At 27.5% G+C, this 17,142-nt stretch overlaps 1 protein-coding gene across 1 annotated transcript in view; it reads left to right on the forward strand.

Moving 5' to 3' along the window:
- Lsm11 (U6 snRNA-associated Sm-like protein LSm11) overlaps positions 1 to 17,142 on the forward strand; it is a 37,069-nt gene that overhangs the window by 10,398 nt on the left and 9,529 nt on the right. Inside the window, exon 2 of the mRNA XM_067284352.1 lies at positions 1,532 to 1,693. Coding sequence (XP_067140453.1) covers positions 1,532 to 1,693 — 162 coding nt within the window. The remainder of the gene's footprint in view (positions 1 to 1,531; positions 1,694 to 17,142) is intronic.

The raw sequence follows: 17,142 nt of genomic DNA on the forward strand, positions 1-17,142 counted from the left end.
CACGTTGGTCAAAATGACTGCATAATTTTATTTTTTTTCTGATGACTGTCATTCTAATGGAAATGATTTGTATAACTCTTTCCAATTTATAAACAATTTATTTACTTTAAAAACTTTTTGTTATTTTTCTTTGAGTTACTATTAAAATGACCATATGTAATCATTATACATGTGGTCATTTTAATAGTAATATTACCATTATAATACTGTTTCATTGCTTCAACTTTTTTTTATTATTACTGTATTTTTGTATATATAACCACATAATAAAACCACATAATCTGCTCTCTTATGTACCCAGGGCCATCAAGAGCTTGTATGAAGTCTGGGGTAGAATGGGGTCCTTTTTGCCATTTTTTTTTTATTTGAACAAATGAAATACATAAAATGTTTCTTTATTAATAAAAACAGTCTTAAAGATTTTATTTTTTGTTAGCAAAAATAACATTAATTTATAGGGGTAGAAACCATTACAGGCCCCTAAATTTCTATGGACCTGGGAAAAATCTCAATGCCCTGCATGTACCTGTACCTTGTATTATGAAAGCAATCATTACTATATAGGTGCACGCTTAGGTTTAAAGATTCAAATAGCTATATAAACTGCACCTTTGCATAACCTGATCTCTTTTCAAATTGTCTTTTAAACACAGATAATCAATAGTTTATACACACAAACTTACTATACTTGTTTTGTAAGGTTAGTTTAAATATCACTATTCCTAATTTCAAATAAATTTATACTTAATGTTGATCAATGTCAATATCGTTATTTTAGATAATGAGCATGACAATAAATAATATTGCAATTGATTATATAGCTTATATATGTAGATTTCATACAATAAAAATTTAATAGATTTGAAACCAAATGGATTTCTATGTTCATTTAATATGAAGATTTATTGTTACATAAAAACTTTATATTTTGAAATTGCATACAGGTAATGTGTTACAGTGCCTAAAATATTAAAACCATAACTTAATCAGAAAATAGACAAAAATTAATTGTTATTGTCTGTTTTCTGGTTAATCTATGGTTAAAGGTCTGCAGTCTGACAAAGTTTTACATCATGATAACTCAAAATTTTTGTCAGCTGTATAAGAGATAATTTGATGTACAAAAAGCAATTTAGACATATAGAAGGGTGTTATTTATGAAAAAGCGAGTTATCCAAAAGTTGAAGACTTCCTGCATATGTAATTTCTTTCAGTAAAATGTTTATCTTATTTGCTTAATCTTTGACAATAATGAGATCTTATTTTTATTGGAACAAATAATTTTAAGATAATTATAATTCAGAGTTTAAATAGCTATTACTTTAATATTTTGCTTTATTTGAGAATATGATTGAAAATAATCAAAAAACTAATTATTTTGTCATATTCTTAAAGTTATCCTGGTATCTCTCAATAATATATTACATTTGTTTTAGTTATTTATTATTAAATTTTCTGTTGAATAATTTAAAATACAAATTTAAATAAAATATTAAAATATAATAACATTTTAATATTTTATGTTTCAAAGGAGGAAAATGAAAAAGTCCTACAACAAACCTCTGAAGAGCCTTCCACTTCAAATATCTCTAAACATCAAAAACAGGATGTAATAATACGAATGAAAACATCTTTTAATAAAGGACCTTTATATATACTTACTAAATGTGTCCAAGAATGCAAGAGAATTAAGGTAAGTTTAATGAAACTTTTTATTTACTAAAAAGATGAAAACATTTGTAAAAAATTTTTGAAATCTTAATTTGTTTCCTAATAATAAATATTTATTAGGAAACAAATTGACAAACTTTACAGAAAATTTATAATACTAAATATTGTAGTTTTTATATAGAGGTGTCTCAAAAGTTTCCATATATATACAAAGGTGAAATGTAACTTTATTCACAAAACATTAAAATGTCAGCATTAAGATTTGTGTCAGTGAATTGATGGAGTAAGGCAATGGAACGCATGGGTGATTTGCCAATGGGATAACTTCTAGCAGGACTTCCTATGTAGAAACTGGATTCTGTTTAAGTGTTAGACACATGAAGAAAACCCACAACACTGCATGGTGGCCAGCCCGTTGGTCAGGCACAAACCAATGACCAACTACCAGTGTTCAATGGTTTTATTTATTCGGCCACTGGTGGACTCGATTTGTGACACTATATGGAGACTTTTGGGACACACTGTATAAATAAAATTATGATGACAAAAAGTTATTTGAATAAATGACAGTTTGTTTTTGACATATTGTACAAAAGTTAACTATTCTAAGGAAAATCATATAAAATTTTTATGTATGAGGGCTTCAAAAATTTTCTGTTTATTGACAACAACTCAGAGAACATGGAATATTCTCTGAGTTTCTTAATATTCTAAAAGACATCTCATAGGCATTGAAAAACTTAACCCAGAGTGTCACTAAACAAAATATTCCTTCCTGAAAGAATTCTTTTGGTTGGCTATTCTTAAATAGTGTGCGAGTTATAGTACTTTTACCGATTAGATACGAAAGTCTAGTGGATCTTGTAATGGTTAATGCTTTTCTCATGGGTACAAAAATCCAAAGGTTGCAAGATTACATGTCATGACTCTGTAGTGGATGGGGTGATTCAGATGGAAAACACTACATTCCTATCTGAATCACTCCAGTTTATTTTCATTGACCCCAGCAACATGTTGTTTGACGTGGATCAATATGACTTTGTACGTGAGTTTATTACAACACTTGTTATTGATTGCCTTATGCAATCAACCCATTGTTACAAATTGGCAATGATAGTGTTTTAAGTGGTGGTTTCAAATTTAACAGGAAAAGTGCTTTATGGTCAAAGTCCTTTCATCTGTGGCAATCTAGAAGTCATTACTTTCTTGTAGCATTTCAATTGCATCAGAGATAACAACATTCTTTGAGATTTCTGATGGTTGCTAAAATACTTTAGGATCCAGATAGAACACACTTTGTTGTAACCTAAAACCTTTATGATATTGAGCAGACACATCCAGTTGAGATGCAAATCTCTTTTCATATTGCATTAGTTGAAATACATCTATTCTGGTGTATGCCTGCATCTACTTTTTAATTTGATCTGGCATTGATGTGGATGGTCTCCCACTTCACAGAAAATCTTGTGTTGTCAACCATTCCATTATCATTGTTTTGAACAGACAGTATCAGTTTATAGTAAGTTGCTAATGTAGGACAATAAATTTGTTTAGTGACTGTCAATTGGATTCTGTTTAACTAAATATATCCACACTTTATATCTTCCAAAAACATTTAATATTTACTAACTTTTTTGGACATATTCAATATTCTCCCTCAGGTGCTTTCAAATAAAAAAAAACAAAGAGAACATGCATTTCGTATACAGTACTTAAACTTAAAGAGAACATTACAGAAAATTTACAGTTGTCTATAATATGTTAAAATAAAATGCATATTTCATCAGTTTGAACTTAATGGAACTTAAACATGCCATAATTTAACAAGAACATTATGACAGTTTAAATTTCCCATTATTGAAAATATAACAAAAATAACAGTGAAAATTGTTAGCCATTTAAACTGTTTAAACATTGAGCAACTAAACAAAACAATACTAAAATAAATTACCATATACAGGAAAGGGTTGCAATCAACCGTATTGGCCATTTTTACATTGGTGCCTGCAATGGAAGTATATAGTGAGGGAAAGCTAAAAATAATTCTGGAGAAGATGGAAATTTATAAATCAACTAGGAAGAGCTAATGTATTAATTCCCAAGATACAAAGACTATTTCCAATGCATGGAAATTGTTATGTGAGATTATTTAGTAAATCTGATGAGACCAGGAAGAATCATGCTGATGTGTACTGCTTGGTTTATGTTTGTTATCCCTTAAAGTTTAAATACTTTGTGTATTGCAATTTATTTTACTATCGTTTTGTTTAGTCATTTAATGTTTAAACATTTTAAATGTATAGCAATTTTGACTGTTTTATTATTATTATTATTTATTTATTTTATTTTTTCCTGCAATGAGAAATTTAAACTTTTGTAATTTTCTTGTTAAGCTGTGCAATTTTTAAGTTCATTAAGTTTAAATTGGTGATATATGCATTCTATTTTAATATATTTTGTAACAAACTTTAAATTTTTTTTGTAATGTTCACTTTAATGCTGTAAAATTCAAATTTTTCTTTAAGCATATGGAATATATGTTATATTTGTTTTTGATGTGAGATTACTTGAAGGAGAACATTGAATTTGGTCAAAAACATTAGTAAATGTCATTAATACATCCACACTTTAAATCTTCAGCAAAAATTTACTAATATTTGCTGGAGATTTAAGGTGTGGATGTACTGTGATAAATTTCAACTTGTTGATATTCTTCTGTATACTAAAACTAAATAACAGCTTGTTTATCACTTTTGGATGCTCCTGATATTTTAAATGTATTTGTTACCACGTTGTCAAACAACTGAAGAAGTTTGCACACTAATGTTTTTCCTATTTTATTGATATACGGCACTTCACTGTAAGCAATGGTGAGCCATTAGTGGAAACTTTTTGAAGCCTTCATATATTATGAAATAAAAACAATTCTATTAATATGGTAGAATCTACTTATTGTAATCACTTTAGGATTTTCTGTACTGATAAGTAATTATATAAAAATAAACAAGGTTAAATAGTTAACAATAGCATCACAGTTGGTGGTAATTTTGGTTTTATTGACTCTGACATTAAAAGGACATGTTAAAAAAACAATTAAATATGTCTAAAATGACAAGTGTTTGCAATTTGACACTATATGCTGAGCAAATAACAATTAAAATAATTAATGTTTAACATTTAAACTACTAGTTAAGACTGATAATGATTTCATATTATCAGCCATATCTTGAGGCTGATGATGATAAAATACAAATGTCTATTTACCTGAAAATAATGATAATTATAAGCAGAATTTGATTACAATAAACAAAGTTTTGTGTGTATTTTAAGATACATTTTAGGACCTGCTAATTGTGATAACATAAATGACTGATGACAATATTTGTGATTAAAATAAGTAGTTGCTTTACATAAAAGAAAAACTTCCAAAATTACTTTGTGTTTGTTTATACTGAATACTATATGTCAATCTTAAAATTTCCTTTTATATAATGTTTTGTAACTGTACTTCTGAGTAACTGTAATTTTCAATTTAAAAACTTATTAATAAAATATATTTTTTGTTTTCCACTCAATAATCTTATCATGGTTAATGTATAAATTCTATATAATAAGAAAAATAGAAAATAAATGTTATTTAGAAAAGAATTTTATGAAAATATTTATTTGTCTTGATTATATTATAATCGTTGCTTTAAATAATGTCTTGAATAGAATAAAAATTCTGTATTCATGTATTTTGCATATTTGCAACCATATCTCATATTTGAAAAACTAAAATTTGCTGAATTGCAGAATAATTAAAACATAAAACAATGAATAAAGAGAGTTAAATCTTAACTTTTTAAAATCTTAATGCATGCTATGATTTATGTTATCATTTGTTGACTGTGAACCATAGATCAGGCTAGTGGATACTATTTTATGATTTCTTGAATTATTTAGCTTGTATTTTTATATGATAGTAAATGTTGTTTTATATTGGTGTGCATTGTGAATGTCAGCTATACAAGATTTTTATTAGTTTTTTTCTCTTAGCTTTATAAATCAACAATATCAGTTGACATTGTTGATTTGTAATGACAGTATTAAAAATTAAAGTGCTAGATTATTTGTAGGAAGAAAACTAAGCAGTTATAACTTGTATGTGCTTTCAATATATTCATTCTTCCTATGATAGATTTGTAAACAAATCTATCATACATAATGTTTACAATAGCAGGTGTAGCTAGGTGCAAGCAGTAGACCTGATAGTTATTAACATTTAGGCAAGAAAATAACAATTTTTCAATGTTCTTTACAAAAATATAGAATATTTGAATATGAAATTTATATAAATTTTTATATTAACATATATATAACTTAGCATCATGCAGCTGGCTTGAGATGAAACTTCACTTTTTCACCCACTAGTTGATAGCTCTGTGAGTTTGAAACAAACAAAAGTAAGAGCTTATTCTTATATATGTATGTACAGTACAAGGTTGATGTGCTGTTATTTGTCTAGAGACTATAAGCAAGGTGAGTAATTTTTACAAATTTTTCTTTTATTATGAAAAATTGAAATTTTCAAATAGGCTGTAAAAACTTTATTTAGATTTCAGAAGCTATTACTTCTGGTTTAATTATATCTTTTGTTTAAAATTTATATTATGGTCCATGTAACCAAACTTTTTAGCTTAATTTGCAGCATTTAAAAAAGTTATTGGCAATAATTTAAAAAGTAATTTTTTGTGGACATCTTGAGATAGTTTCTCAATTTTTTTAAATTAATGAATATAAAATGATAGCTACCATAATGAAATGATCTTAACTTTTACCTTGCTTGTTTGTTACAGATAATTATGAGATATTACAAAAGGAAACTTGGTGCTTGCAAATATGTTGACTATAATGAAGAAATGATGCATAAAGCTGTCAAGGAGAGATTATATAGTATATCTCTGAGGACATTTGAGATTTGGTTTAAAATTCATAGGTATGCAATAGATAGGAAGATAAAGAAGAAACACCAAACTTCTGTTGTGATGCACATATGTTCTTCTGGGTTCTGAAACCATAAAATTGGTTGAAAATCTTGAACTTGCTAGTAAATGGAGTTTCCCATTCATATCACTTGATGTGTGATATCTAGTCAATTCTTGCTTAAACAGTAATGATCTTACTACCAAGAAATTCAAAAACAATTCACTAAGATGTGATTACTTGCATGGATTTTTCAACTGTCATATAGAAATACAAGGGTGGTTTTTTTACAATGTCTGATAGTCCATAAAACAAAGACAAGTGTAAATAACAAAATGAATTTATTACCAAAAGTTAGGTACAAACATGGTTACTTTTCAACATAATCACCGTGAAGATTGAGGCATTTATATATCTGTGAATGAACTTTTCCATCCCCTCTTCATAGAATGTTGCCGCCAGTGAATTGAGATGGATTTAACAATGTTTCCGTAAGTGCCTGTCTCTTTAATCCAAATAAAAATAATTTCGGTAGACTATCACACAGCCATCAGGTTATTATATTTCCATATGCATTTTGGGCTTATTTAGTTTCTAAGCTCTTCTTCAGTGCAATTCGCTTTTTTAAAAATTTTCCGTTACATTCATACGATACTTCTGGTTCTGTTTTCACAAACCATAGCCATATATGGGATAATATTTATAATATTATCCCATATATGGCTATGGTTTGTGAAAACAGAACCAGAAGTATCGTATGAATGTAACGGAAAATTTTTAAAAAAGCGAATTGCACTGAAGAAGAGCTTAGAAACTAAATAAGCCCAAAATGCATATGGAAATATAATAACCTGATGGCTGTGTGATAGTCTACCGAAATTATTTTTATTTGGATTAAAGAGACAGACACTTACGGAAATATATAAAACACCTATCATATTTGATATTAATATTTAACAATGTTGTTTTGAAGATCATCATTAGTCTCAAACCTCTGCCCTCCTAGCCACATTTTCAGTTCAGGAAAGAGATGGAAGTCTTCACATATTAAAAAGTTCCAAGTTAGGTGGAAGTCTTCACCACCTTTAAACACCCAGTGTATAGCCCTGATTTAGCACTGAGCGACTTCCACCTCTTTCCTGAACAGAAAAAGTGGCTAGGAGGGCAGAGGTTGAGACTAATGAAGATCTTCAAAACAATGTTAGACCCATCTCAAGTCATTGGCGGCAATGTTCTATGGAGAGAGGATTTTAAAGCTCGTCCACAGATATGACATATGCCTCAATCTTCATGGTGATTATGTTGAAAAGTAACCATATTTATACCTAACTTTTGGTAATAAATTCATTTTGTTATTTCCACTTGTCTTTTTTTTTATGGACCGTAGGATGTTTTTAAAAAAAAACAACCTACATATTATCAATCTGATAGTATGACAAAATGAAGAGATTTCAGCATCTGTCAGTTCTAAAGTCAATAATGAGTATTTTGATGAATTAGAAATAAGTTTAGAAGGCATTAAACCTGAGACAGTAATCAAGGAAGGGTCAAGTAATCAGCAGATGTAGCTCTAAACACATCCATCAATTGATTGATTTGTTAGAAAGCAACCAATCAGTTATGTTTACCAGAACTGCAGCATTTTGTTTCTGCCTTATATCATTTATAAGAGAGAACATCTGTGTGCATCTTAAATTTCTAATGGCCTTATAATTGATCTAAGTCCTCTTGGTTCAATGATGTGATTTTTCAAGATCAATCTGAATACATGGCATTGGTATATTTCAAAAAATTGCCTAAAGAAGTGAAAGCTAGTAGAATCTTTCCAGCTACTTATTTGTCTCTGTAATTAATCATCAAATATAATATAAACTTCATATTGCTTCCTCCCAATAGCACCCATACCTTCCAGTCTACAAAAATAGCTTACTTTTTGGCCTGTTGCCACTGAAATCCTGTCAGTGTAAAATACTTCTGGAATGAAAACTGAGGAATAGAAAGAGAGATTTACTCCAAAAGATGTTTTTCCCATGTTCTAAAAAAGTGTTTCAACCAAATAAATGAAGATGGTAAGGCTGCACAAAATGTTATTGTTGATTTCTGTACATTTGGAATTTGTATGGTTTTGAAGCACATACCTTTCATCACATCTGAGGCTAAAACTGAGGCTAAAACTGATGAAATAACAATTGATAATGCATTTTAAAAATTTATGCAAGAAAAACACAGTTTTTGGAAAATCTCCAAAAAATAATAAAATAAATGGCAGCTAAACAAGGTAAAAGCATCCTTAATTTAAAAAACAAACCAATGAAGAAACAAAAGAAATCATGGATGGCATTCTCCCAGAACATTCTTGCTTAACTGATTACATCATTCTCTGGTCATTCCTCAATTACTAACAGTAAAAGAAGGAGATGTGATTCAGAAGATGAGGATTCTGATGCATACTCAACCATCAATATATTGAATGGACTGGAAAAATTTCAGAATGAGAAAGATGCCAATGAGGTGGATTTTGTTAAGCTTCAAAGAAGAAAGATGATTTTAAAAAATTTATCAGACAGCCAGAGTATCAATTTGACTGTAAATTTTTAAGAGTCAAAAGGCAAACAATGTTCATGAATTCCCTAAATCAAAGATACAGCAAAAGTCAAAGGAAATCATATCCTTTCTAGTCGAAGGCCTTTGCCTGAATGGGCAAGCATTGTTTTCCAATTGGGTTGAATAATTGATCTCCTTTGAAACTTTTTTAAGTTTTTGCTGTACATTCTTTTTTACTTTATAGTTGTTATATTGCAATTCTTGAATAAATTCTATCAAAATGTGTTTGTATCAAGGGATTTTTTTTCTCAAGTCACCCCCAGTCTGCTTACATGGTCTTAAAATTAAGACACTTGTTATATTAACTATTTGAAAAATAAAAAAGATATTACTCTTTTCAAAGTCAAATTGTAAAAATGAAATGAACATCTCCAGAAGACTTAAAATTTAAATCCATTTGTACATCATAAGTTAATCAGTTACTAAATTGCAACTATGCAAAGTTGAAAAGTATCTCAAGTTACTCTGCATGATGATAATGAAAAAATCAACTTTTTGGGGACTATGAATAATTATGCAAAAATCATAATTTTTGCTCTGGACTTCTTGCTTCTATGTTAACCATATGATAGAAGACAAAAAAGAGAGATCACATTAGAAATGCTGTAGCAAAATTTATTTGTATGAAAATTTACTTTTATTTCTAATCAGTATTACCGTATTTTACGGACTATAAGATGCACCTTAATTTTTAAGGAATTTTTTTTAAAAAAAATATCTATGAGACGCTACGAACTATAAGACGCACCTAAATTTTGGAGGCAATTTTTCGAAGAAAAAAGTGCGTCTTATAGTCCGTAAAATACGGTAATAATGATAAACATCTGCAGTTCATAAGTATTAAAACTGAAAGAATCTCTCATACAGGTGCTTCTTCACTACTTTCATTTTCTTCTTACAGTAAAACTGATAACTTTTGTTAGTTTTAAATATAACATTCATTAAAAGTTAATTACAAAAACTTTATATATATATATATTTTAATATCACTGCTTTTACTGATAATAAGGAAATATATATTTTTATATATATAATATATATATTTAAATATATTTTTAGTCTAGATTTTGACTATTAGATTATAAATCTGTATTTCATCCACTAATTTTCAACTTCTCATTACATTTCAATGGCTTAATACATGCTTTTTTCCATTTAACATGCTTACATGCTTGCTTACTCAATAAGCACAATTTCCTTTATGACTAATGTTACTTTAATTTATTTTTTCAATTCATAGCAATAAAAACAGCTTCCCTAAAACCTCTCACCTAATCCATTTTTAATTATGATGGAATGGTATTTAGTATAGGGGTAATATTTCATTGTTAATTAATAATTTATTTTCATGAATAATGTGATGTGACTAAGCATGTCAATATTAAAATTTTAATTGTATTCCATCTGTTTAAATTTTGACTGTATTTGATTAATTTGAAAAGTGTTTTGTATTGTTTTTGTTCTAATTACCCGATGATCATTTTAGATGAATGAAAATGTTAGTAATAGTAAAGGTTTAGTATTTTGTAATTGGTTTTTTGGTGTTTGTGTGTTACTTTCTCAACTATAGCAATTAAAGAGTGAATAAATAATATATTCTTTATATGATTTATTGTTGTTATTGTATAATTTTACGTTATAGTCAATTAACTATTTATTAAAGGAATAAATATATAATTATTCATCAACTGTATTTCTCTTGATTGATAAATACAGTAATACCCCGAACTTACGTGATAGGTGGGACCGAGTGATAACCACGTAAGTTGAATTCACATAAGTCAGGGTATAACTTCGCATTTAAATACATACAAATTATTTTTAATTGGGGCCAGAGACTAAAGAAAACAATAATTTAGAAAAAAATGTTTAATAAAATCTTAGATAATACATATGTATAACAAATTATATTATTAAAATTGTAAACCGAAGTTATTTTGGTATAGAAGGCTTCCTAAAATCTAACAAATTCGCCTGATGGCTCAAAGATTTTTTTCTCCCGCAAAATTTCCTCTTAGCATGCTAATAATTATTTTATTTCTCGTTTTGTAGAAGAAATGCACTCTTTGTTGGAGCCTATATTTTCTAAAATTTGTAACCTCTTTTCAATTAAACTGAGGCCTTCTGTCAAGTTTCCAACCGTCATTCGATCAACTGATTGAACTGGGTCTAAAGGATCAAGTTTTGCCAATTCACAAATTTTCATTTTTGTATCGAAGTCTTTAATAATGTTAACTTTACATACTAAAGATAAAGTTTTTCTTTTTTTGTTTGATGCAGAAGAATCAGTTCTACTTCATTTGGAGTAGAGTCTCAAATCTCCATAGATATAACAAACACAGAAATAAATAACACAAAATAAATTGTAGCTATGCGTCACGTCCGAACATGTAAGCTGAACAATAGTTTGGGAGGGGGGAGTGAGTAATCAAGAGTTGCGTGGCACTCAAACAAAAGACGAATCGTCAAGATTTGAAAATCACATAACTCCGGGTTCGCATAAGTCGGGGTAGTGTAAGTCGAGGTATTACTGTATAGACTAAGGAATCTTCACAACAATTTTCTTTGTGTTTTCTTATTGTTAGAAAATATTTTTGGTAATGATTACAACTTGAACCAATATGATGATTTTTAATGCTATTTAATGCTTTAATTGCTGTTCTATTCATTCTGAAACATTGATCACATCTCATTCAGTGTTTCTTGATTTATTTAAATTAGAATACAGATATTAACCATGTTTTATAGTTGACTTATAACTCATGATCCTGGTTTTGAATTTAGGCACAAATAGGAGAAAATAAGAACCTAAATCTGTTGGATCCCAATTGAAGAAATTTGGATTTATATATCAAAAGTGATCTGAGAATATCCTTAATAAAAAGAAAATGCATCCCTTGTTAAGACTTAAGTTTTAATAAATGATAGTTGTAAAAGCGTTATCAGTTTTTCCTTACAGGCAAAAACTAATAACAACAATTAAGTTTACAGAAATTTCAGTTCTAATAATTATGAAATGCAGATGTTGATCATTGAATAATGAACGTTATTTACTTATTAATAAAAGTATTAGTTTCATGGGTATTATAAACTAAAATAAATTCTGCCATAGTTGATTTATGAATAGATATATGATACTATTTTATATTGCAAAGGTATATTTATTTAAGTTTAACTGTTTCATTTTATATCAACGTCTGTAGCAACAAACAAGTGTTAAATTCAAAATTTTAAGATTAAAACGTATAAAATTCTATAATAACAAAAAATTTGTTTGGGTGTGATTGAAATTTACTATCCTAGCAGTCAAACAGCAAATCATAATTCTGTAATTTAATTAAAGTATATTTGTGAAAATATGATCATTGAAAATGAATAAATCCAAATATTTTATATGTTTTTTGGATTATATTAGTGTGTTTTAATCCTTTTGTGGCTGTATGTTAGTTAAAATGATTCCACAATTTTTATTTTTTGTTGCTGCCTATTCTAATGGAAAAGTATAGAGCTGCTGCTAAATTTATAAGCATTATATTTATCCTATAAGTTTTGGTTTTTATCTTTTTCTTCAAGAATTAGGAATTAATTATTTTATACACAATCATTTTGACCATAATATAATCCACGTAGTATTTCATTGATTCAACTTACTTTTTGCTAGTAGTTATTTTATAAAAGATTAATGTAAAGTATCACTATACAATTTCAAATAAATCCAATTAATGATGATTACATTATTTTGCTAATTATGAGTATAATGATAAGCAATGTAGCAACTAACTGCAAAACTCATTTATTGTAAATATTATATGATGAAAATTTTAATAGATTTTGATAACATTAAATGATATCCTGATTATAATGAGCAGGATTTGTTGTACTTTGCAAAGTACAATAAAATTAGATCAAATGTTATCATACAAAATTTTAAAAGTACTAATTACCTGTATTAATGCTAGTATATTAACATTGTTAAAAATTTTAATTATTGAGATGTGTAATAAGTTTGTTCATATTTTTAGATAAGAAATGAAAAATACTTCTGTTGATTTAAGAACTGATTGATTTTATATACAGATAATAATTACACTTCAAATTACATATATAAATCTACAACAACTACCATATGACATTGGGTTAAATAACAACTATAATAATTATAAATTATTAATAAATTTGACCCTAGAGGGAGGCATTAGGCACCATCTCATATTAAATGTAATAATTATAATATAATTAAATAATTTTAGATTAAACTGGAAGAAAAGAATCATATGGCAGTTGTTGTAGATTTATTGTAATGTATTGGGTTTTGTAAAGACATTTATATTTACATATATAAATCAGTTATTATAAACTCTTGATAACATCCAAAACAAAAAAGTAATCAAAAATCTGAATGAACTTACTATACATCTCAAAAATATGGGTAATGTACAACAAAACAAACTTTTCATTTCATACTAGCAGTGAATTCAATATAAAAATAACTATTTTTATTTAATTTTAGTGGTCATTATCAGATTATGATTAAAAAACTATAAATAAAACTATATTTCCTTACTGAAGAGACAATATAAAATAAAATAATCAACCATTTCAACTTCAGCAAAAATTCTTTAATCCTAAGAATGTTTTCAAACGCATTAAGCGTCCATCTTCAGTTACATCTTTAAATTAAATATGAAATTCGAACAAATATTACTGTAAATTAACGGTACGATACAATAAATAAATACATAAAAAATAAAAATAAAATAAAATAAACAGGATTATCGTAATTTACAAAAATTATGCCAATATTTCATAAACAAATAAAAATAAAAATAAAACAAAAAATAAAAACGAAACAAAAAACCAACGTGCGGTTTAAACCAATCACAGATTATCGTAGTATTTCTTTACAATTGCCTTCATCCGTCATTAAAGATTTAAAAACAATATCAGCTCTAGGATTATCGTACTTCTATGTTTAGCCCAAATCATCGCACAAAGATTTCCAAGCTGTGGAAAGCCCACCAGCCCAGTGTCCCTATAATTAATGCATTGTGTACTTCTCTGCGCTCATTGCTTATTTATTTTATCATACTGTTAATTTACGTAATATTTGTTCGAATTTAATATTTGTTCGAATTTCATATTTAATTTAAAGATGTAACTGAAGATGGACGCTTAATGCGTTTGAAAACGTTCTTAGGATTAAAGAATTTTTGCTGAAGTTGGAATGGTTGATTATTTTATTTTAAAAAACTATGTAGACGGAACCAGTTACGGTGTGATAACAAAATATCGGAAAAAAAACAAACGTTTTCAAACCCCTTCTGGGCTCTGCATCAGGTTCTTAACCATTCCTAGATGGATATTCTATTAACAAATACTGTTTAAATAACAGTTCAATCATGAGTTCGAAACGATTTACAAAAACTGTGTCACGCATGTGCAACAAGTCAGCCTGCCTGGATACTACGAGTGGCTAGAGCCTGCTGTGAATCAACTCTTGCCAGGCCAATGACAAAACATCTCCTCTTTAAAATTTATGCATGTGGTTGTGATGGAGGATTTAAAGATGTGCATAGCCTCTAACCATTTGAGGTGTTCATTGGGAGGCACAGCTAGAAGGAGATTGGCTTGGGTAAAGTCAGCTACTATGTCTGGATCTGTTACATAAGAGGCGAGGGCCGTGATTATGGTTAAACGAGAAATTCAAATAATGGTCTCAAAATTTGAATTTGTGTACCCATGATAGTCATAGAATGTGACATACATACATGTTTAGTACATACATATAAATTATATATCGAAACTCTTAAAATGTATTAAATGAAAATGATATAGAATATGCAAAAACTGATAATCAAGTGAAGGTACAGTATATATCTTGTTTGATCAGAATCTGAGATGATCATTAAAAGCAATTGAAAACATTTATTTTTTATTGAATTAACTTCTGGTATGAAATGAGTAGTTTATTTTGTTCATATATCATGATATTTAAATAATCAATGATATATTAATTTGTGTTTATAATATATTGTCAAGAATTTATGAATTAGTATAAAATTTGGATTTTATTTTATGAATTTTTTATTATGTTATCAAAACTATAATTATAAATTATAATTTAAATCTTTTCCCAATTTTAGCATTTTAAAATGTGAAAATATATTGTTCATCTTGTGTTTTGTTATGTTTTATAAAATAAATTAAAAATAAATTCCTAAATACATTACAAAATTTCCAACAGTGGCAGAGGTTTAACTATCCTGGATTTTCACATTACTCATTCAAGACATGGTTTTTATTTCTGAAAAAGAAAAGGAAAAAAATAATAAATATTAATTGTTTTATTTTTAAATCAAATATCAATAATATGCTATTATTGAATAGCTAGAATGATTCTTACTCATCAAAACAATTTTGTACTTAAGTAACTTTCTAACCAATCAAATAGTAATCTGAAAAAACTGTAGCTTGAACAAATGCTTAATATTTAAAAACTGTTGCAAATTTAAAAAGAAAATTTATTTTGATATTCAATAAATATAAAATTATTTTAAATAACTTACTAATACAGTGGGTGATTGGTTAACAAACAAATCGGATAACAAACACTTTTGCAAAAGATTTTTATGTTTAGACAACGAACACCTCACAGAACAAACACAAGAAGAAGTGACGTAAAATAATGAATATCGATTGGTCTTCCCTTGTTTTCAGGCAACAATTCGAAACTTTTTGGAGTAACGAACATGGTCTTGGAATGGATTATGTTCATTAACCAATCATCTAGTGTATATGTTAATTATTAATGAATGTACTTATCAATATTTCTGCTTTTATAAGTAAGTTTAAGACGAGCTGAACAAAATTATTGAGAAGTAACTGAAATATTATATATATATATATAAATTTTTCTCTATTTGCATTTAAAAACTAATACTAAACCTAAGGCTAATATGACCTGACAACTTGGTTACCATTTTTCAAATTCTTTCGGTAATTATTATAAATATATTTTTAATTTAGAATTTTAGAACAAAAGAATTTGTCCAGAGCTGGCTTGAACCTGCAACTACAATGCTCCTCGACCTCTGCATAATCTTGCAGAGGTCCAGGATTATTACTGACAACACATCTGCTTAGTAAGTAAAGTTGCAGGTTTGAGTTGTGTTCTGGGTCACTTCTTTCTTTCCAGAAATTTTAAATTAAAAATTAATTTATTATAATTTCTAAAATTAAAATGAAATGTTGGCTTAACTGTCTACCTCGAGACAAATTATTTCTGCATGGACAATAATTTCATATGTTGTTATACTATGTTGTGAAACAATTATTCATTTTTTAAAATTAAAAATTTTCTAAAAATTACAAATTTTATATCTTGTACATTTTTTCTCATACCTCAGAAAAAAGATGTAGATTTTTACAAAACAGTTTTTGATAAATATTTGCATTATTTGGCCATAGCAAATAATTTGTTATAATTTTTCCTTTTTATTATATCAAATATTAGTTTTATTTTGTAATAGAAGTGGAGATATGTGATAATTTTATATATATTTTTTTTATTTAGTGTCTTATATTGGACTGTTTCTCTTCTTTTATATAGGCTTTGAAGATCTTTCCTTCCAGCTTTACCTTGGATGATTTTTCTGCTTCTTTCCTATATATAATATATAGTCTTGGACTGTTTAAGCCAATTTGTCTACATATTTATATGATTCTTGAGAATCTTGTTTTTATCTTTTAAATATCCAATTAAAGATCTTTTATATTTTGTATTGTTTTCAGATGTTTCCATGTCTTGTTTTAATCATGCTTGTAATCAACTTTTTATCTTACTCAGTATTTATATACTTTCAATATTATTGGTTTCTGCTTTTGCTGAATAAGTTAATACTA

The sequence above is a fragment of the Centruroides vittatus genome, unplaced genomic scaffold, assembly GCF_030686945.1.
Source record: "Centruroides vittatus isolate TY-2023 unplaced genomic scaffold, ASM3068694v2 scaffold_1167, whole genome shotgun sequence".
Taxonomy (NCBI): domain Eukaryota; kingdom Metazoa; phylum Arthropoda; class Arachnida; order Scorpiones; family Buthidae; genus Centruroides; species Centruroides vittatus.